At 47.8% G+C, this 21,932-nt stretch overlaps 1 protein-coding gene across 3 annotated transcripts in view; it reads left to right on the top strand.

Moving 5' to 3' along the window:
- Positions 1-9,004: 9,004 nt before the first annotated feature.
- LOC132384770 (transcription factor Sp1-like) overlaps positions 9,005-21,932 on the top strand; it is a 31,423-nt gene continuing 18,495 nt past the window's right edge. Inside the window, exon 1 of one of the 3 annotated variants that reach the window (XM_059956247.1) lies at positions 9,005-9,233. In XM_059956247.1, the coding sequence (XP_059812230.1) occupies positions 9,227-9,233 (7 nt within the window). In that variant the 5' untranslated portion in view covers positions 9,005-9,226. The other 2 variants (XM_059956250.1, XM_059956249.1) reach the window with 2 other exon arrangements.

Genomic DNA, 21,932 nt, shown 5'->3' with positions numbered 1-21,932 from the left:
AAAACCTACAGCACGCTGGATCCCAGCCTTGACCTCCGAGCTGGACCTCCACGCGCAGCCGTCTCCCCTTCCCCCATCACCATGCTGCCATCTGATCTTTCCGAGCCTGAGGTTCAATCACCGGTTCCCGGGCCCTCTGGGGCTTCAGCTTCCTCTCACCCCCACCCCTTCCCTGCTGACACCACCAGCCTCCCACCCCCCTCGGACCAGAGCTCTCAACCCTGCCGGGTAATTTTAGTCTGGTTCTCTTTCTCTCTCTTTTCCCCCCTCACTATAATCTCCCCCCATCCCTACCTTTCTTTCTCTTTTATTTCCCATAATTCTCCACCTTCCCCCAGCCCATTTCCCAACAGCCTATCACTTCCTAGCTCTCTACTTCATCCATCCCCCCACTTCTTATCCCCCCTTGACCATCCCATGTTACTTTACTCCTGATGAAGGGTTTCGGCCTGAAACGTCATCACTACCTCCTCCCATAGATGCTGTCTGGCCTGCTGAGTTCTGCCAGCATTTCGTGTTTTTATTTATTTATTTCCAGCATCTGCAGATTCATTCGTGGAGCACAATACAGGCCCTTTGGCCCACAAAGCTGAGTTGAACATGTACTTATTTTAGAAATTACCTTGGGTTACCCATAGCCCTCTATTTTTCTAAGCTCCATGTACCTAACCAGGAATGTCTTAAAAGACCCTATCGTATCTATCTCCACCACCGTCGCCAGCAACCATAATTATGAATAATTTCACGTTGCTTGATGTTATTTTATATCATTTTACGGGTTTCTATCAAATTTGGCCATTTTTGATGTTTCAACTAAATCCATATATAAACATGAAGATTTGCTTAATTTATCACATGTACATTGAAACACACAGTGAAATGTGTTGTTTGCTTCAGGCAAATCAGATGGGATTGCGCTGGGCAGCCTGCAAGTGTCGCCAACATGCCACATCCACAACTTACTCACCCGAAACTGGATGTCTTTGGAGTGTGGGAGGAAACCAGAGCTCCTGGAGGAAATCCACGTAGTTATGGGGAGAACATCCAAACTCTTTACGGACCCTGATCAGTAATCACTAGCACTGTAATAGCATTATGCTAACAGCTACACTACTAAGCCACCTTATCATGTAATCAATGCACTTTCAGACTCCAGGTTTTCATTTTTGGCCCAGTTACATGAAGTTAGATGTTAGACCATTTTACAACGTTTTATCTAAATTGACCTTTATATAATTAATTGGCCTTTAATAATATTAAACTTTATATAATAAAATGTACATAAATATATTTAGAGGCCTATTATTCAACTGAATCTTAATATATTTGGACAGGAAAGGAATGGAGGGTTATGGGCTGAGTGCAGGTAGGTGGGACTAGGTGAGTGTAAGCGTTCGGCACGGACTAGAAGGGCCGAGATGGCCTGTTTCTGTGCCGTAATTGTTATATGGTTATATTTCACTTAATATATACACAGGAAAGGAATAAACAGTCAACATTTCTTGCCGACACCTTTCTTTTGTATATATGATTTGTTGCTGCACTGTGGTCTCTTCTAAGTACAGTATGTCTACCCTGAAAAGGTTTAAAGCTTCTCTTTGACAGGAGTTCAGTGAGAGCCTCTTTCATTGCCCTCCCTCTGCGATCTCACCCAGACTCACTACTACTGCCAAGTGTCCCTTCTGGGTACTTGTCACTGATCATGTAGTCCTTCCCCACCCTGCACCTTTTTATTCTGGCTTCTTCCCCCTTCATTTCCAGTCCTGATGAAGGTTCTCAATCCAAAACATTTACTCTTTATTCCTCTCCATCGATGCTACCTGACCTGCTGAGTTCCTCCAGTATTTTGTGTGTGTTACTCTTGCACCCAATATCTTGATTTTTGGATGTCCAACAGCTTCTTCACCACCCTGAACACCTGCACCAATGCTTTCAAGGAGCTATGGATGTGCACCCCAAGGTCCCCAAAAGCACCTTAAGCCCCTGCAACTTTCTCTATATGCCCTATCTATCTGTCACAATTTGTGGGATCATCCTGTGTGCCAATTGTGTTCCCGGCATCATCTTCCGTTAGACAGAAAGGTATCCCTAGTAATGAGAGGGTGTTAACTGTTGTCTGATAATAGTATTGGAATGGGTTTAATATATTCATGAACTGATACTGTGAAAAATTTGTCTTACATACTGTGATGCACCATCAATAACTCTTGGAGACGGGAGGTGAACGATAGGCTTCTATTAGCAGCAAACGAGACCACAACATCCTGGAGACTGAGGGAGGAGCAGTGCCTCCGATTGCCTTTATACAGAGGTCTGTGGGAGGAGCCACAGGAGCAGTCAGCAGGTATACATAGATTACCACATTCACCCCCCACTTTGTTTTAAAAGAGAGTCCCCACGGGGCGAAGTTTCTTACGAGTATATTTACAGGTCAAGTCTATCAGGTGGTCGAGTCTGTCGCTGCGATCTACGTAGCACCGGCTGTGATTGCACAGGTGACGGCGGTTGTGCTGGCTCCGGCCTGACTTGAGGTGTCAGCCCATTAGGCATCAGTGATCCTGCATGCGTGTGCGAGGCGCCCGGTATGGGAGTGTCATGAGGAGTCTGTGTAGGGCTTGGTGTGCGCAGTGTCTCGTGGGTATATACATCGGTGGGTACGGGGTTCATAGTCACCTTGGAGTGTTCGGGGTAGGGGTCTAGTGCTCCTGCGGGCGCCAGGTCGCGGATGGAGACCGTGTCCTCCAGCCCATCAGGTAAGACCCCGTAGGCATACTGGGGGTTCGCATGAAGTAGGTGAACCCTCTCGACCATCGGGGAGTAATTATTGCTCCTCGCATGTTTCCGGAGCAGCACTGGCCCTGGGGACGTCAGCCAAGCCGGAAGGGAGGTCCCAGTGGCAGACTTCCTGGGAAAAGAAAAGAGTCGCTCATGAGGGGTGGCATTGGTGGACGTGCATAACAGGGAGCGGATGGAGTGGAGTGCCTCGGGGAGGACCTCCTGCCATCGAGAGACCAGCAATCCCTTTGACCTAAGGGCTAAGAGTGTGGCCTTCCACACCGTGGCATTCTCCCTCTCCACCTGTCCATTCCCCCGGGGATTATAGCTCGTGGTCCTACTAGTAGCAATGCCCCTAGCCAGCCAGTACTGGCGCAGCTCGTCACTCATAAACGAGGACCCTCTATCACTGTGGATATAGCAGGGATATCAGAACAGAGTGAGGAGCTGGCGCAGGGCTTTTATGACAGACGTGGCAGTGGTATTGGGGCAGGGGATGGCAAAGAGGAACTGCGAGTACTCGTCGATTATGTTGAGAAAGTAGACATTGCAGTCGGTGGAGGGAAAGGGGCCCTTAAAGTCGACACTCAGTCACTCAAAGGGGCGGGTGGCCTTGATAAGTTGTACCTGTTCAGGACGGTAGAAGTGTGGTTTGCACTCAGCGCAGACTTGACAGTCCCTGGTCATCGTCCTGATGTCCTCAAGGGAGTACGGCAGGTTCCGGGCTTTCACGAAATGGTAGAGTCGGGTGACCCCCGGGTGGAAAAGATCTGCATGGAGGGTGTATAGCCGGTTGAGATGCGCGCTGGCACACGTTCCCCGGGATAGGGCATCAGGGGGCTCATTGAGCCTTCCAGGCCGGTACAGGATGTCATAGTTGTAGGTGGAGAGTTATATTCTCCACCTCAAAATTTTATCATTTTTGATTTTGCCCTGAACATGAACGCAACTGAGCGCTGGTCGGTCAGCAAGGTGAACCTTTTGCCGGCGAGATAGTGCCTCCAGTGCCTAATAGCTTCCACTATGGCCTGGGCTTCTTTCTCCACCACGGAGTGCTGAATTTCAGGGCCCTGAAGGGTACGAGAGAAGAAAGCTACTGGCCTTCCTGCCTGATTGAGGGTAGCAGCCAGCGCAAAGTCGGAGGCGTCGCTCTCTAACTGGAAGGGAATGGTCTCGTCCACCGCATGCATCATTGCTTTGGCAATGTCCCCTTTAATCCGGCTGAAGGCCGCGCAGGCCTCAGTAGAGAGGGGAGAAGTGGTAGACTTGACCAAGGGGCGGGCCTTGTCTGCATAGTGAGGGACCCATTGGGCGTAATAGGAAAAGAAGCCCAGGCACCATTTGAGGGCTCTGAGGGTGGTGGGAAGAGGGAGTTCCAACAGGGGGCGCATACAGTCGGGGTCCGGGCCAATGACCCCGTTCTCCATGATGTACCCAAGGATAGCGAGTTGGGTGGTTCTGAACACACACTTGTCCCTGTTCAGAGCTTCAGCCACTTGGAAAAATCGTTGGAGGTTGACGTCGTGATCCGACCAGTCGCGACCACAGATGGTGATGTTATCCAAATAGGGAAATGTGGCCTCCAGTTGGTACTGGTTCACCATCCGGTCCATTTCCCTCCGGAAGACAGAGACACCATTCGTGACACCGAAGGGGACGCGCAGGAAGAGATAGAGCCTGCCGCCCGCCTCGAAGGCGGTGTAGGGGCGGTCCTCTGGGTGGATGGGGAGCTGGTGATAAGCAGATTTCAGATATATTGTCGAGTACACCTTGTACTAAGCTATCTGGTTGACCATATCCGCGATGCGGGGTTGGGGGTACGCGTCAAGCTGCGTGAACCTATTGATGGTTTGACTATAGTCCACGACCATCCTATCTTTCTGCCCAGTCCAAACAACAACCACCTGGGCCCTCCAAGGGCTTGTGCTTGGCTCAATGATCCCCTCCCTGAGCAGCCGCTGCACCTCCGACTGAATGAAGGCCCTGTCCCCCGCGCTGTACCTCCTGCTTTTAGTTGCCACAGGTTTACAGTCGGGGGTCAGGTTGCGAACAGCGGTGGGGGAGGGATCTTGATGGTGGAGCAGTTGCAAGTGGTGTCAGTAGTGTGACCGTTGGCATGGTGCTGGGTGGGATGTGTGGGTCGGTGTGTATGTGTGTGTGGTCAGTAGTGGGGTATATGACGAAGCCCCACAAAACTGAGGATTTCTGACAGTGATTGGTGGGAGGGGCCTGTCATACTCCATTGTCACACTTTTCAGGTGGCTATGGAAGTTGAGCCCCAGTAGCACAGGGACACATAGTTGAGGCATGACCAGTAACGCAAAGTTCCGATATTCTGTGCCCTGCACCACCAATGTCGCTACACAACCCACCCAGAATGCGATCCAGAAGCCATGGTGACCCTCTGGCTTACCGGCCGTGTCACAAGTCCGCAGCGTTGCACTGTGTCCGGGTGAATAAAACTCTCAGTGCTGCCCGTGTCAAACAGGCAGCTAGTCCTGTGCCCCTCCACCAGGATGTCCATCATTGACGTTGCGAGCTGGTGTGGAGCGCTTTGGTCGAGGGTCACGGAGGCCAGAGTTGCATTGCCGTCTTGGTGCCCAGTAAGCACCCATGGGTCGGGGGCAGGGTGAGGTGGCGCCAACAAAGATGGCCGCCCCCATGCCTCGCACGCGGCAGGCAGGCAAGATGGCGGCGACCAAAATGGCCGCCCCATGCCTCGCTCGAGGCGGGCAGGCAAGATGGCGGTGACCCCCATGCCTCGCACGTGGCGCTGCTCGACCCCGCTCATGATTTGGACTTACAGGCTTTGGCGAAGTGGCCCTTCTTGCCGCAGCTGAAGCAGGTAGCTGCTCGGGCTGGGCAGCGTTTTCGGGAGTGCTTTTCGAGTCCGCAGAAGTAACACTGTGTGGATTTGCATCTGGCAGCAGCCGTGGTTGATTCACCGGCGGGTTGCGGGGTCTGCAGCGTCCACGGGGCCGGCGGGAGATTGCGCACCTGGAGAGCTTCAGCGTCATGCAGAGCGGCCTCCAGCGTGTCGACCAGCTCGATTGCCAAATGTAAGGTAAGATTGGCGTGTTCCAGCAGCCGCTGGTGCACATACACTGACCTGATCCCCGTAATGAAGGCGTCTTACTAGCAGCTCCGCATGCTGTTCTGCTGTCAGTCCCCTGCAGTCGCAGGCCCGCACGAGTGTCTGTAGGGCCTGGACAAACTCAGCGTTCAACTCTCCGTGTCGCTAAGTGATGTCTTACGTAGACAGTGTTCACCGGATATAGATATAGATAGTGTTCATACAGATCAGATCATTACACAGTATATTGAGGTAGAACAAGGTAAAACAATAACAGAATGCAGAATAAAGTGTCACAGTTACAGAGAAAGTACAATGTAGGTAGACTTTAAGGTGCAAGATCATAACAAGGCAGGTTGTGAGGTCAAGAGTCCATCTTATCGTAATAGGGGACCTTTTAATAGTTTTATAACAGCAGTCCAATGGGAGAGGGAGAAGAGAGAATGTCTGGGATGGGTGGGGTCTTTGATTATGTGCATATTTCACAAGTCTACCTTATTCCAAACCCAAACCTTTGATGACATTATGTGATGTTTATATCATTTTATGCTTCATATTCTTAATTGGCCATATTTTGGGGCCTGCTTCAATGTATTTCAACTATTCTATGCTGACTTTGCATAAGGAAGCCAAAGGCCTGCGAGTTAACCTTAAGTGAATCATGCAGGAGGACTCCCAAGTCTTTTTGCACCTTTGATTTCTGAATTTTCTCCCTGTTTATAGTCCGTGCCTTTATTCCTTCAGCCAAAGTGCATGACCATACACTTCCCCACGGTAAAGTCCATCTGCCACTTTTTTGCCCATTCCTCCAATCTGTCTAAGTTCCTCTGTAGACTCACTGCTTCCTTAACACTACCTAACTCTCCACCCATCTTAGTATCGTCCACAAAACCATCAAATCTGTCAATCAAATTATTGACATATAACATGAAGGGGTCCCAAGCCTGTGGAACACCACTACTCACTGGCAATCAACCAGAAAAGGCACCTTTATTCCCACTCTTTGCCTCCAACCAGTTAGCAAATATTCTATCCATACTAGTATCTTTCCTGTGATGCCATGGGCTCTTGTCCTGTTTAGCAGCCTCAAGATCTTGCCTTCTGAAAATCCAAATGAACAACATCTGCTGACACGAGGAAATCTGCAGATGCTGGAAATTCAAACAACACACACAAAATGCTGGTGGAACACAGTAGGCCAGGGAGAAGCGCTGTCGGGCCGAGACCCTTCGTCAGGACTAACTGAAAGATAGTAAGAGATTTGAAAGTAGGAAGGGGAGAGAGAAATGCGAAATGATAGGAGAAGACCGGAGGGGGTGGGATGAAGCTAAGAGCTGGAAAGGTGATTGGCGAAAGTGATACAGAGCTGGAGAAGGGAAAGGATCATGGGACGGGAGGCCTCAGGAGAAAGAAAGGAGGGGGGGACCACCAAAGGGAGATGGAGAATAGGCAAACAACTAAATATGTCAGGGATGGGGTAAGAAGTGGAGGAGGGGCATTAACGGAAGTTAGAGAAGTCAATGTTCATGTCATCAGGTTGGAGGCTACCCAGCCAGTGTATAAGGTGTTGCTCCTCCAACCTGAGTTTGGATTCATTTTGACAATAGAGGAGGCCATGGATAGATATATCAGAATGGGAATGGGATGTGGAATTAAAATGTGTGGCCACTGGGAGATCCTGCTTTCTCTGGCGGACCGAGCGTAGGTGTTCCGCGAAACGGTCTCCCAGTCTGCGTCGGGTCTCACCAATATATAAAATGCCACACCGGGAGCACCGGACACAGTATACCGCACCAGCCGACTCACAGGTGAAGTGTCGCCTCACCTGAAAGGACTGTCTGGGGCCCTGAATGGTGGTGAGGGAGGAAGTGTAAGTGCAGGTGTAGCACTTGCTCCATTCACAAGGATAAGTGCCAGGAGGGAGATCGGTGGGAAGGGATGTGGGGGACGAGTGGACAAGGGATTCGTGTAGGTAGCGATCCCTGCAAAACGCAGGGGGGGGGGGGGGAGGGAAAAATGTGTTTGGTAGTGGGATCCCATTGGGTGGTGGCGGAAGTTACGGAGAATTATATGTTGGACCTGGAGGCTGGTGGGGTGGTAGGTAAGGACAAGGGGAACCCTATCCCGAGTGGGGTGGCGGGTGGATGGGGTGAGGGCGGATGTGCAGGAAATGGGAGAGATGTGTTTGAGATATCTGTTAACTCTTCTTTGTCTATCCTGCCTCTTATTTCCTCAAAGAATTCCAACAGAGTTGTTTGGCTAGATTTCTCTTTAAGAAAACCATGCTTTGATGTACCTCAAAACCTCATCCTTAATAATGGATTCCAAATTCTTCCCAAGCACTGAAGACAGGCTAACTGGTCAAAATTTTGTGTTTTGCTTCCCTCCCTTCATAAAGGGAGAGTAAATTTAAGCGTGATCTGTGTTGCTCGGTGTTATTTTATATTGTTTAACTCTAATTTATGTTGTTGTATATTAACTTAATGCTTCTTTATCCGCTCCACTTGAGAACGCTTAAACTTAGGCCAGGCCTACTACCCCGCCCCATCTTCCCATTGGGCCACGACACCGTCGGTCAATCACGTTCAAGCCCCGCCCTTTGTCACTCCCATTGGTCCGCACTGGGCGGTGCCTGTTCCCCGATTGGTGATTCCGCCTGGCGCTCGTCTCCACCCCGTCTGGGGCGATTCTCAGAGGCTGACAATCAGTCCCCATCCTTTTGCCGGTAATTGGTTAAAACTGCAGTCACTCCATCGTTGGACCGGATAGTTCGGTATTTCTGCATCCGATTGGTCAATTGCCCATCCGTGGGCGGTAACTGATGTAGTCCCCTCTCCGTCGACAAAAGGCGCGACCATCGAAGAAAGAATCCACCACCTTTCTTCTGATTGATATGTTTACAATTCGAGCAGCGATTGGTCGCTGCTCCAGTCACTCAATATCCACTCCACATTCTAACTGGCAGGCTAGCCAGGCTAACTCGGACCCACCTCGACTACCCCCCCGCTCCTCATACGCATTGGTCCATCACTCGTTGTACCCAGCCCTCATTGGTGGGTGGCCCCGCCTCTCAAAATTCATTCTACCCGCCCCGATATCACCGATTGGACAGACCACCGCCACTTAGAGTGGCGCGGAAGCCAAGCCAGCTGGAGGGCCGAACAATCTTCCCTCCTCCTGCCCTAACCTCTCTCCACGCATGCCAATTACCCACCTCCCAGCCAAACCATAGGTTGGCGGCTTGGCGGGCCCAACGGCAATTGGTCGAGGTGGTTTGTGGGGGCTGGCCCATGATCGTGTAGCGTCACTACCGGCTAGCGAGTTAGGTGGCACCGAAGGCAAGTTTGTGTCATCGGCGGGGGGGCCTTGGATCCGGGAATGAGCGGTAAGGCGGGGAGTGTAAATTAATAAATAATGTACTTACTGTCCACCCCCCCTCTATGTGAAGGAGGGGGAGGGGGCAGAGGAGGAAGGGGAGGAGGAGGGAGGAGCCGGAGGAGGGCGGAATGATGTGTAGAGTGGCCCCACCCCCACGACCGCCTGTCTCCCGCCCAGATCACCTGGGTATAGGGGGCGAATGTTGGGGGAGGTATGAGATACGGGTGGAGGATATGTGGGAAGGGGAGGAAGCAGGGAACCCTTGGGGAACAAGCGATATGGGGGAAGGAGGGGGATGAATGTGGGGGAGGGTAGGAAGTGGGTTTGGGGGAAGGGGGACATTTGAGGGGTGTAGGTGGGGACTGAAGCGGAGGGGAGAGTGTATAAGAATGAAGGGGAGACATGGAGAAGGGTCTGGATGTGGAGAGGCAGAGGGAGAGAATGTGGACAGGGTAGGGTCATGGGGGAAGGGTGTGGGGAAGGGGACGACATGCAAGAAAGTGAGGGGGTTGGACATATGGGCAGAAAGTGGGTGACAGGCTGGGGAAGTGGGTAGGAAGGGGGTTGTCATGTTGGGATGTGGTGGGTGGGAGCATGAGAGGAGAAGGGAGTGAACATTTTGGTCCGTGGAAAAAAATTTGGATCATGTGGTGTGCTGGGTGAGAGGGATGAAGTCCGCAGTTGTCAAAACCCACTGATGTTTGATGGTATGGGTCAACTGACTTGATGCCTTCACCAAGATTTCCCATTTGGAAGTGTGCAGGGTGAGACGTAGTCTATAATCTGGTCACCCCGTTCAGGAAAGATGGCACACTTTTGTCGCAGGTAGTTGAGCTGATAAAGAAGGTGTCTAGTGTGTTAGCTTTCATCAGGGCACTGAGTACAGGAGTTGGACAATGTGATGCAGTCATGTAAGATGTTGTTGAGGCTGCATTTAGAGTATTGTATACAGTTCTGATCACCCTGTTCACAGGAAAGATGTTACTAAACAGGAAAGAGTGCAGAAAAAAATTATCAGGATGTTGCCTGGACTTAGGGACCTGAGTTATAAGGAGAGGTTGTGTAAACTAGGACTTTAATCAGAATCAGGTTCATTATCACTGACATATGTTATGAGATTTGTTGTTCTGTGGCAGCAATGCAGTGCTAGACAGTAAAAAATTATATTGAGAAACAATACTAAATAAATAGACCCATAAATGATCCTTGGAACATACTGTAGGAGACTGATGGGTGAACTGAGATCATGAGAGGCATACACAAGCTGAAAACACCTTTATACTAGGGTGGGTGTTAAAAACAAGAGGGCAGAGGTTTAAGATCAGCAGAGAAAGGAACATCAGGAGCAACTTCTTCACCCGTATTTGGAATGAGCTGCCAGAAATAGCGAATGAGGAAGGCACATTAGCAGCATTTAAAAGTCATCTGGATAAGTACATGGAGAGGAGAGGTTTGAGGGGTAAGGATCAATCGTGAGCAGATGGGACTAGCTGATTGGGCAACATAGTTGACGTGGGCAAGTTTGACTAAGGTCTTTTTCCCAGCTGTGTGCCACTATCATTAGGCTGGAGAGGATCCAGAAAAGATTCATCGGGATGTTACCAAGAGTTACTCGGAGAGATTGGACAGGCTGGGGCATTGGTCAAACTACTTACGGAGTATTGTGAGCAGTTTTGGGCTCTGTATCTAATGTACAGTATGAGGAGTGTTTGATGGCTCTGTGCCTGTACTCATTGGAGGTTAGAAGAATGTGGGAGGGGATCTCATTGAAACCTGTCGAATATCGAAAGGCCTAGATAGATGTAAATCTGGAGAGGATGTTTTCTATAGTGGGCGAGTTTAGGACCAGAGACACCAGCTCAATGAAAGGAGGACATCACAGATGGCTGTGGTGGCCTGCTGGCTAGCAGAGGGAAGGAGAATGGGGTTGAGAAGGAAAATAAATGATCAAAAGTGGAGTAAACCTGATGAGCCGAGTGGCCTAATTCTGGTCCTATGATTTTCTTTCTCCCAAACCCATTTCTGTGTGATTTTCGACCATTGGAGTGCAACCTTCCACCCTTCTCTGCCCATTTCATCTGCCTTCACCCACATAACTCCTCACACTGGGACAACTCCCCTCACTGTTCCCCTCAGTTCTCCCCTCCTTCCTTATTTGGTTTCACCTTCCTCCCCACCATCTGCAGCACTCTACCTCTCAATTCCCAACCTCTGTCCCACCCCTGCATGTCTATTGTCCCCTCACGTTTGTAAACTGGCCGCCCTCCCCTTGACTCTTTCAGTCCAGATGAAGGGTTCAGTCTTGAAACATTGATTGTCCATCTCCCTTCACTGATGCTGCCCAACCCTCTGAGTTCCCCTGCTCCAGACTTCAGTATCTCAAGTCTTTGGTGTCACTTTGTATTGTTGGTGGACACACTATTGATAGAACATGGGAGATGCTGCAGATGCTGGAAATCTTGAGCAACACACCCAAAATGCTGGAGGAACTCAAAAGTTTAGGCAGCATCTATGAAGGAGAATAAACAGTTGACATTTCAGGCCGAGACCCTTCATCAGGGACTGGAAAAAGGAAGGGGGATAAAGTAAGAAGCTGGGAGGGAATAGGTGAAAGAGGTAAGGTGAAAAAGGAATCTGATAGGAGAGGACAGTGGGCCATGGGAGGAAGGGAGGGAGGTGGAGAACCTGAGGGAGGTGATGGCCAAGTGAGAGGGTAACAAGAATGGTGAATGTAAAAAGAGAGAAGGGGAAGGGGGTAAATTACCACAAGTTGCAGAAATCGATGATAATGCCATCAGGTTGGAGGCTACCCAGATGGAATATGAGGTGTTGCTCCTTTAGCCTGAGTACGACATCATTGTGGCAGTAGAGGAGGTCATAGACAGATATGTTACATGGGAAGCCAAATTAAAATAGGTGGCCTCCAGGAAATTCCACCTTTTGAAGCAGATGGAGTGTAAGTGCTTGACGAACCAGTCCCCCAAGCTCCGTCAGTTCTCGATGATGTAGTGGCCGCACCGGGTGCAGTAGATAGCCCCAGGACATTCGCAGACGAAGTGTTGCCTCACTTGGAAGGACTGTTTGGGGCCTTGAATGGAGGTGAGGGAGGAGCAGGTGTAGCACTTGTCAGGCTTGCAGGGATAGGTGCCAGAATGGAGATAGGATTTAGCCATGGCTGGTATGGAGAATCCGATCCCCTAAAATGCAGACACTGGGCCAGAAATATGTGGTGATGCTCCCTTAGTCTCTGGAGACTGGGAACTGGGTTCTGGTTGGAACTAGTGTATATTCAGTGATTTGTTTGAATCAGGGTGGTGGACACTTTGTGCTTTTTGGTCACCGGTTGACAGCTTCACCAAAACTTAGTCATTGCAACAGAGAGGGAGTTATAAAGCTTGTAAACCCGGTGCAGATAAGCTTTGGTCATTGGTCGACTCATTCGTCTGTGGAACAAAGTGGTGGACAGTGTAGAAAGTTGTCATGGGTTGCAATGGGACATGGACAGGATACAGAGTTGGGCTGAGAAATAACGGATGACGCTCAAAGTGTGAAGTGATTCATTTTAGAAGGTAGAACTTGAAGGCAGGGTTAATGGCAGTATTCTTGACAGTGTGGAGGAGCAGAGGGATCTTGTGGTTCACATCCACAGATCTCTCAAAGCTATTGCACAAGTTGATAGGGTGGTTAAGGAGATGTATAGTGTTTTGGCCTTCAACAGTTGAGTTTAAGAGCTGTTAGGTAATAGTGCAGATTATAAAACTCGGAGTTTTTTGTTCATTTCTGGCTGTCTCATAGGAACAATGTGTAAGCTTTAGAGAGGGTGGAGAGGAGATTTGCTGCCAGGATTAGAGATCCTCTCTTATAGGGAAAGGTTCAGCGATCTAGGGCTTTTCTCTTTGGAGTAAAGGAGAATGAGAGGTGTATAAGATGATATGCGACATAGTGAACATCTGTTTCCCAGGGTGGCATCAATTTAAGAAGAGTGGAGGAAAGTTTAGAGGAGATGTCAGTGTTTTTTTTCACACCGAGAATGGTAAATGCCTGGAACATTTAAGAGATTCTTAGGCATATGGATGTAAGAAAAATGGAGGGTTATGAGCTATATAGTGAGAAAGGATTAGATTATCCAGGAGTAAGTTTAAAAAGTCAGCACAACATCATGGGCTGAAGGGCTTGTATTGTGTTCTGTTCTATGAAGCTTTCAGTCTTTGTGGTTAGTGCCATTCCATCAGCCTTGGGTGCATTTTGTTGGGCCAGTGTGTACAGCAGAGAGTTGTGGACACAGCACATCGCAGAAACCATCCCCCCACTCCATGGACTCTGTCCACACTTGTCACTGCCTTGGGAAATCAACCAGCACAATCAATGACCCCACCCACCCCGGACATTCTCTCTTCTCTGCTCTCCCGTTGGGTAGAAGGTACAAAGGCCTGAAAGTGTGTACTGCCGGGCTCAAGGACAGTTTATGCCCTGCTGTTATCAGACTCTTGAATAGTTCCGTAGTAAAATAACATGGACTCTTGACCTCACTATCTCCCTCGTTTTGATTTTGTATCTTATATTCACAGAGTCATACAAAAGCCTGAAAGCATGTACCACCAGGCTCAAGGACAGCTTCCCTTCTGCTGTTATCAGCCTCTTGAATGGACCTCTTTTGATAAGATTGACTCTTGACTTTACAAACTACCTGGTTATGATGGTGCACTTTTTTGTCTACCTACACTGTGCTTTCTCTGTAACTGTGACACTCTATTCTGCATTCTGTTATTGTTTTACCTTGTTCTACCTCAATGCACTGTGTAATGATCTGATCTGTATGAACAGGTTTTTCACTGGATCTCAGTACGTTTGACAATAATAAACCAATTCCAACTTGTTTATCACTTTTACCAAGGTTGGCACCAAATATCTGATTCACTCAAACAACCCTCTGCCCAATTCCTGGTGAATGAACAGCAATTAACAACCACAGTACGTGTTGGTGGAATGAATCCAGTAATTCTAGTTAAAAATGTGTCAGTTTGATAACTTCCCTGTAGTTAGGTGGCTAGATGTCAGATACCAAGCTTTACCAACCCCCCCCCCCTCCCGGAGGGCTTAGTTTCAATGGTCTGCACTTCAAATCTGCATGATCTTTGGCAATAACTTTGGATTATTTGGATCAGAGCTTTGGTGCTAGTGTTTGGTGATTTTGGTTTTAATTTGCTGAGAGTTTCATGCAAAACAGTTGGTGATATGGTGTGGGGAGGGAAGTCCTGCCTTGGTTCAGACCCTCCAATTAAGGATGTAAGTTCCACCTTTGGACATTGTAGGTTTTTAGTATTAGAGCAAGGTTTCATCACAGAAACAGGCCCTTCTGCCCATCACATCCATGCTGACTTTATCCATTCTATCTACCAGCACTTGGTCTGTAGCTGTTTAAACCTTGGTTACTTCAGTGTTTGTCTAATTACTTCAAAGGTTCGATGGTCCAATCTAATGTCAGAGAAATGTATACAATATACATCCTGAAATGCTTTTTCCTTGCAATTATCCACGAAAACAGAGTAGTGCCCCCAAAGAATGAATGACAGTTAAATGTTAGAACCCCAAAGTCCCCCCCAGCTCCTCTCCCACGTGTAAGCGGCAACAAGCAATGATTACCCCCCCTCCACCAGCAAAAAAAGCATTGGCACCTGCCACTAAGCACTCAAGCGTGAGCAAAGCAATAGCAAAGACGCAGACTTGTGGTTATCCCAAAGGCTTTGCATTTCACCTGGTATCCGACATACCACAGGCTCTCTCTCTCTCCCTAATAAGGGAGAAGGAGGAGTCTCCATTTTCCCAGCGAGCTGGGAGACATAACAAACAGCTCGCTGGTTTACGATGTTAAAAGCCTGTTACGTCGCTTTTCTTGAGCTCTGTGCCCGAAGATCTCAAAGATCTCAGGTCTCCGGGCACACAACCGTAGATATTTCGATTTCCCTGTCGACACAAGGGTCTCCTGCCGTGACACCGACCCTCAATCCACCCATCTCCGGTGTCCCAAGATCCTAGGCTTCCAAATCTGAGCCACACTCTCGGGCCAAGCCCTTGGCGTGCTGAACACCAACGGCCAGTTATGAAACCCCAAGAGCGAGTTCCATTCCCGCAAAGAACCGAAGTCAGCGTGTAACTCTAAGTCAGGGTCTTTAAAAGAACCCTGAAAAGGAAAACTAAGCATAGAAATAAAGCTGTTTCCGACGATGCAAACAGAGGAGTCGCCGTTTAGCATCATGATTACTTGCTCCGCCTTCCAGACATACTTAATGAATATAGTAAGGTTACCTGCACTCATCACCTGCTCAGTCAGACTATTTCAAACTCCAACCATCCTCTGGGTGAGAGAGTTCTTCATGCTTATCCCTTACCCTAAGCCAGTGCTGTATAGTTGAACAAGATTGTGGTGAGATCACGTCAGCAGTATTGTGTGTGGTTCTGGTTTCTTTGCTGACTTAAGACTCATCTTTTATCTAGTATGGAACAGCACAGGAACAGACCCTGTGCTGGTCCATAAGCATATCATGAAGTTTACTGTTTCGTGGCAGTATTATAATACAAGACATAAAAATGACTATAAGTTACAAATAAATAAATAGTGCAAGAGAGGAATAGTGAGGTAGTGTTCAGTTGAGAAATATGCCGACGGTGGGAAGAAGCTGTTCTTGAATCTTTGAGTGTGAACCTTCAGGTTCCTGTACCACTTTCCCGATGGTAGTAGGAAGAAGAGGACATGTCCTGGATGGTAAGGATCCTTTGCGATGGATGTTGCCTCTCAAAGATCTCCTCTATGGTAGGGAGTGTTGTGTCTGTGATGGAGTTGGCTGATTGTGCAAGCCTACTTTGATTCTCTGCATTGGAGCCTCCATACCAGGCAGTGACGCAACCAGTCAGAATGTGCTGTAGCTGTTTGCAAGAGTCTCTGATAACAAATCTCTTCAACCTCCTAATAAAATAGAGCTGTAGGCATGCCTTCGTCATGATTATGTTGGGCTCAGGGCAGATCTGATGAGATGTTGTCACCCAGGAACTTGAAACTGCTCATCCTTTCCACTGCTGATCCCTCGATGAGAACTATTGTGTATTCGTCCAAACACAATGCTGAGCTAAACTGACGCTTCACTGGCAGCAAACTCATAGTTCCCTTACCCCGCACTGCTCATTTCTACCTCCAACGCAAGATCCACAAATGGGTCCATCCACGTTGGCCTATTGTCTCTGCCTGCTCCTGCCCCACTGAACTCATGTCCTCATACCTCGATTCCATTCTACCCCCCCCCCCCCCCCCCCCCGGTTTAGTCCCTTCCCACTGATGCCCAAGACACCTCATTCTTGATCTTCTCAGTAGCTTTCAATTTCCCTGACCTTGATCACCTCATTTTCTCCATGGATGTTCTGTACATGTACACTACTATTCCCCCTTCATGTAGGCCTCAAAGCTGTCTGCTTTTTTCTTAACAAAAGAATCAACCAATTCCCCTCCACTACAGGCTGTCTCCATTTGGCGGAACTGGTCCTCACCCTCAACAATTTTTCCCTCGGCCCCTCCCACTTTCTTCAAACTCGAGGGTGTAGCCATGTGCACCCAAATGGGTCCCAGCTATGCCTGCCTCTTTGTTGGCTGCATAAAACAGTCCATGTTTGAAATGTTCCCAGGCAACCCTCCCCAACTCTTCCTCCACTACATTGACAACTGCATTGAAACTTTTTTCCTCTCCAGTGCTTTACCATTCCTACCTACTTGGCTTTACCTATCACCTTCTAGCTATCCTCCTCCCCCCACCCCCACCTTTTTATTCCGGCATCTTCCTCCTTCTGTTTCAGTCCTGAAGAAACGTCTTGGTCCAAAATGTCCACTGTTTTCATTTCCATGTTTTCTGCTTGACCTTCTGAGTTCCTCCAGGATTTTGTGTGCATTGCTCTGGATTTCAGCATCGGCAGACTTTCTTATGACACTTTGACTGTACATGGTCACTATCCCTCTATTTCCTGTATGTTTATATGTCTGTCGAACAGCCCCTTCCAACACCCCTGTCATATCTGCCCCCACCGCCAATCCTAGGCACTCACCTCTCTCTGCTATTTAAAAAAACACTTGCCCTACATATCTTTAAACTTGCTTCCCCCATCTCACCTTTCTTTTTGATTGTTGGGTTTTGATTTGGTAAATTAGTTTATTATCTCTACTGAGGTACAGTGAAAAGCTTTGTTTTACATGCCATCCATACAGATCATTTCATCACATCAGTGTGTTGAAGTAGAACAAGGGAAAAGCAATAACAGAATGCAGAAGGAAGTGTTACAGCTATGAAGTACAGACAGGCAATCATGCTGTGGCCGTGACGAGGTAGATTGTGAAGTCGAGCTCATGTTTAAGAGGTCAGTTTAATAGTATAACAACAGGATAGAAGCTGTCCTTGAGCCTGGCCGTGCGTGCTTTCAGGCTTTTGTATCTGCCTAGTGGAGCTGGGGTGGGGTGTGGGGGAAGAAGAGAAAATAATTTGTGGGGGGGCATCTTTATAGAGAGTAATAAAGCACAGAAACAGGTGCTTTTACCCAGTTGGTCCATGCCAACCAAGATGCTCGATTTGGACCATATCCCTCTAAACCTTTCCTATTCATATACCTGTCCAAGTGCCTTTTAATTTTTAAAGTACCTGTCTTAATCACTTCTTCTGCAGCTCATTCTGTATATGGACCATCCTCTGGGTGAAAATGTTGCCCCTCAGTTTCTTATTAAACCTCTGTCCTCGAACTTGTGCCCTCTAGCTCTTCATTACTCAACCCTGGGGAAAAAGCTGTGTATTCATGTTATCTATATCCCTCAGTATGTTATACACTTTGATATGCTGTCTGTTTCACTGAGACAGTGAGAAGTGTAGACAAATTCCATGGAGGGGAGGCTGGTTTCTGTGATGTGTTGAGCTGTGTCCACAACTCTCCCCAGTTTTTTTTGCAGTCACGGGCAAAGCAGTTGCCATACCAAGCTGGATAGGGTGCTTTCTATGGTGCATCTGTAAAAGTTGGTGAGGGTTAACTGGGCTGAATTTCCGTAGCCTTCTGAGGAACTAAAGGCACTGCTGCATTTTCTTGGTTGTGGCATCTACAGGACAGGCTGTTGGTGAGAACTTGAAGCTCCCAACCTTCTCCAGTTCAGCCTTTCTGGTTACTGGTGACCTCTTTTATGACACAGTAGCATAGTGGTTAGCACAACACTTTACAGAAGCAGCAACCCAGGTTCAATTCCTGATGTTGGCTGTGAGGAGTTTGTATGTTTTCCCCGTGATCACATGGGTTTCCTCCGGGTGCTTTGGTTTCCAAAGACGTACCGATTGGAAGCGAAACTCTCTGGCTCTGTCGGCTGTGTAAGTCCAGGGAAGACAACCTCTGGTCCCGCCAAACATGTGAGCCCACCCTGAAGCCCCCTGTTTGTGTGGATGCTGCATGATTTCTTACCTTGTTACATATCAGTACCACAAAACAACAGACAGTACACCACATACAATTAACCGATTTAGCTTTATAATCCTTAATTTGACTAAAGGGTTAGTAAAGAAAAAGCAAAAAAAAAGAGAAGGGCCCATTTTAATGAAACAGTCTAATGTGTGCACATTACTCTGCATCTAATGTGTGTAAATTGTCCCCTGATTAGGCTGGGGCTAGCTTGGGGGTTGCTGGGCAGTGCAGCTTGAAGGGCCTATTCCATGCTGTGTTTCATTACAATACAATACAGGCAGTTCCCGAGTTACGAATGTCCAACTTACAAACAACTCATACTTACAAACAGAGGGAGAAGAACGCCGTCTGCCATTTTAAGTTGTTGCCGTTAACAATGTGTTGAGTGTGTAACTTTGTATTTGGGTTAAATATTTCTTAGCAGGATTCACCCTGACCCCCCTCCCCTTTACCAGTCAGCACCACCCCTACTTGTCCCATTTAACCTGGTTCAGTGCGAGTGGAATTCAGGACCAGGGGAAGCAGAGGACCCGCTGCCCGCGGCTGCTGCTGAATCTGCAGTTTTCTGTTCCCTTGACGGAAAATGATCACGATTGAAAATGAACTGGAAATAATAAAGCAATCGGAAAGAGATGAAATGCCATCAGTCATTAGGCTACAGTCAGTAAAAAGCATGAAAAGCGTTAGGCTACAGTCGATCAACGACAAAGCGATTTTAAAGGATACAAGTAAAGGATAAAGTGAGAATAATGGAGCATGTGAAAGGCCCTGCCCCGATGAAAGCTACAGTTATTACTAAGCAACGCAGTGGTTTAATTATTGAAATACGTACGTTTCTTAAGTGTCTATATGCATAGAAAGATAAAATATATACTAAGACAAATGTTTGACTAACTGATGCTAAATAATACTGGATGTACCTGTTCTGACTTTGGTACAAATCTGACTTAAAGACGGACCCAGGAACAGAACTTGTTCGTAACCCGGGGACTGCCTGTACATGACAATAGAGACTCGACCTTGCAATCTACCTTGCCATGGCCCTTGCACATTATTGTCTGGCAGTATTTTCTCTGTAACTGTAACATTCTGCATTCTGTGAAAAACAATCAGACAATACTGAGCAAAAGTCTTAGGCACAGATATATAGCTAGGGTTCCTAAGACTTTTGCAAAATACTGTATTTGTCAATGTGGAGCAAGAGCGAGTTTGTAAGTCTGGCAGAAGCATAGGATGGGTGGAGTCCCACTGGTAGGGTGTGGGACTGGTAGCAGAGAAGGAATGCCAGGGGCTGGAGGTGGTGCTGGTGCAGACACACCCAGCCCTGAGACACCAGGCAAGTTCATTTGATTCCAACAATTGGTTTCTTGATCACGACAGAATGTCTGTTTGGTGCTTCCCACTCTCAGACCACAATGGAGACCCATATCAGAATCAGGTTTATCATCACTCACATATGTCATGAAATTTGCTTTTTTTGTGGCAGCAGTACAGTGCGATATATAAAATTACTACAGTACTGGGCAAAAATCTTAGGCACCCTAGCTAAATATATGTGCCTAAGGCTTTTGCATAGGACTGTATGTTGTGAAATTTGTTTGCAGCAGCAGTACAGTGCAATATAAAAAAATACAGGTGTCCCTGTTTTTCAAACGTTCGCTTTACGACACCTCGCTGTTATGAAAGACCTACGTTAGTTACCTGGTTTCACTAACGGAAGGTGTTTTCACTGTTACGAGAAAGGCAGCACGCAAAAAAAGGCAGCACGCGGGAAAGGCAGCTCGCAAAGAAAGGCAGCACGCGGGAAAGGCAGCTCGCAAAGAAAGGCAGCACGCGGGAAAGGCAGTGCGTGCAAAAAGGCAGCGCGCGGGAAAGGCAGTACGTGCAAAAAGGCAGCGCGCGAGAAAGGCAGCGCGCGCATAAAGGCAACGCACGAGAAAGGCAGCACGCGCATAAAGGCAGCGCGCGAGAAAGGCAGCTCACGCATAAAGGCAATGCGCGAGAAAGGCAGCGCGCGCATAAAGGCAACGCGCGCAAAAAGGCAACAAGTGCAAAAAGGCAGCACGCGTAAAAGGTTGCGCGCCCCGAACAGCCAAGCTCCTCCCCGGAACTGCATTCTAGCCACCATTGCTTAACACGCGTGCCTATGAGCATCTGTGCTTTATGTCGATTTATTTTGTGCATCCGTTAGCAAGATGAGTTCTAAGGTATCGGAAAAGCATAAAAGAGCGCGTAAGGGTGTTACACTTAGCGTTAAACTAGACATAATTAAGCATTTCGATCGTGGTGAACGAAGTAAGTACAAAGTGAGTTTGGCTTGTGGAAGTTGACGAAGATGATGTTGAAGAGGTTTTGACATCCCATAACCAAGAACTTACAGATGAAGAGGAAAGGATAACAATGGAAACCGAATGCAGTAGTGAAAGTTAAGTCGACCAGGAACTGAACATAAAGCAACTACGTGAGATTTTTTCTGCGATTGACAACACTACAATGATTGCAGAAGAGTAGGACTTTAATTTTGAAAGGGTACGTAGCTTTAGGGCATATTTGCAGGATGGCTTGAGTGCTTACGAAGAACTGTATGATAGAAAAATGCGCAAGGCTAAGCAGCCAAGCATACTATTGCTTTTCAAGCCTTCCACATCAGCCACAGCAGACGACAAAACTCAACCTTCAATATCGAGGCAGGCAGACATGGAAGGTGACCTGCCTGCCCAGACGACGATGAGATGACACCCCAGTCTCCCACCACCCCAACCTCCGACAACTCAGCCTAACACACCATCAGTGTGCTCACTGTCTTCCCAATTCCGGTAAGTGAAACTGCACTGTACATACATTATTTCTACTTTATATAGGCTGTGTATTTTTATGTGTTATTTGGTACGATGTGTTATTTGGTTTGATTTGGCATCTTCTTAGCTTAAAGGTTACTGGAGAGAATGCTTGCGCCGAGTGTTTCTGCCGAGAGAACTTGCGTGAGATTTTCGCTACGGTGGACAGTACTGCAATGATTGCAGAAAAGTATTCCTACTTTATATAGGCTGTGTATTATCAGATCATTCCTGCTTTTACTAAATGTTACTGTTATTTTAGGTTTTATGTGTTATTTGGCATGATTTGGTAGGTTATTTTTTGGGTCTCGGAACGCTCACAAATTTTTCCCATATAAATAAATGGTAATTGCTTCTTCAGCTTATGACATTCCGGCTTACGAACCGTTTCATAG

Source organism: Hypanus sabinus, chromosome X1 (assembly GCF_030144855.1).
Source record: "Hypanus sabinus isolate sHypSab1 chromosome X1, sHypSab1.hap1, whole genome shotgun sequence".
NCBI classification, from domain to species: Eukaryota; Metazoa; Chordata; class Chondrichthyes; order Myliobatiformes; family Dasyatidae; genus Hypanus; species Hypanus sabinus.
The sequence above is the reverse complement of the archived record's forward strand: the minus strand, read 5'-3'. Positions and strand labels throughout refer to the sequence as shown.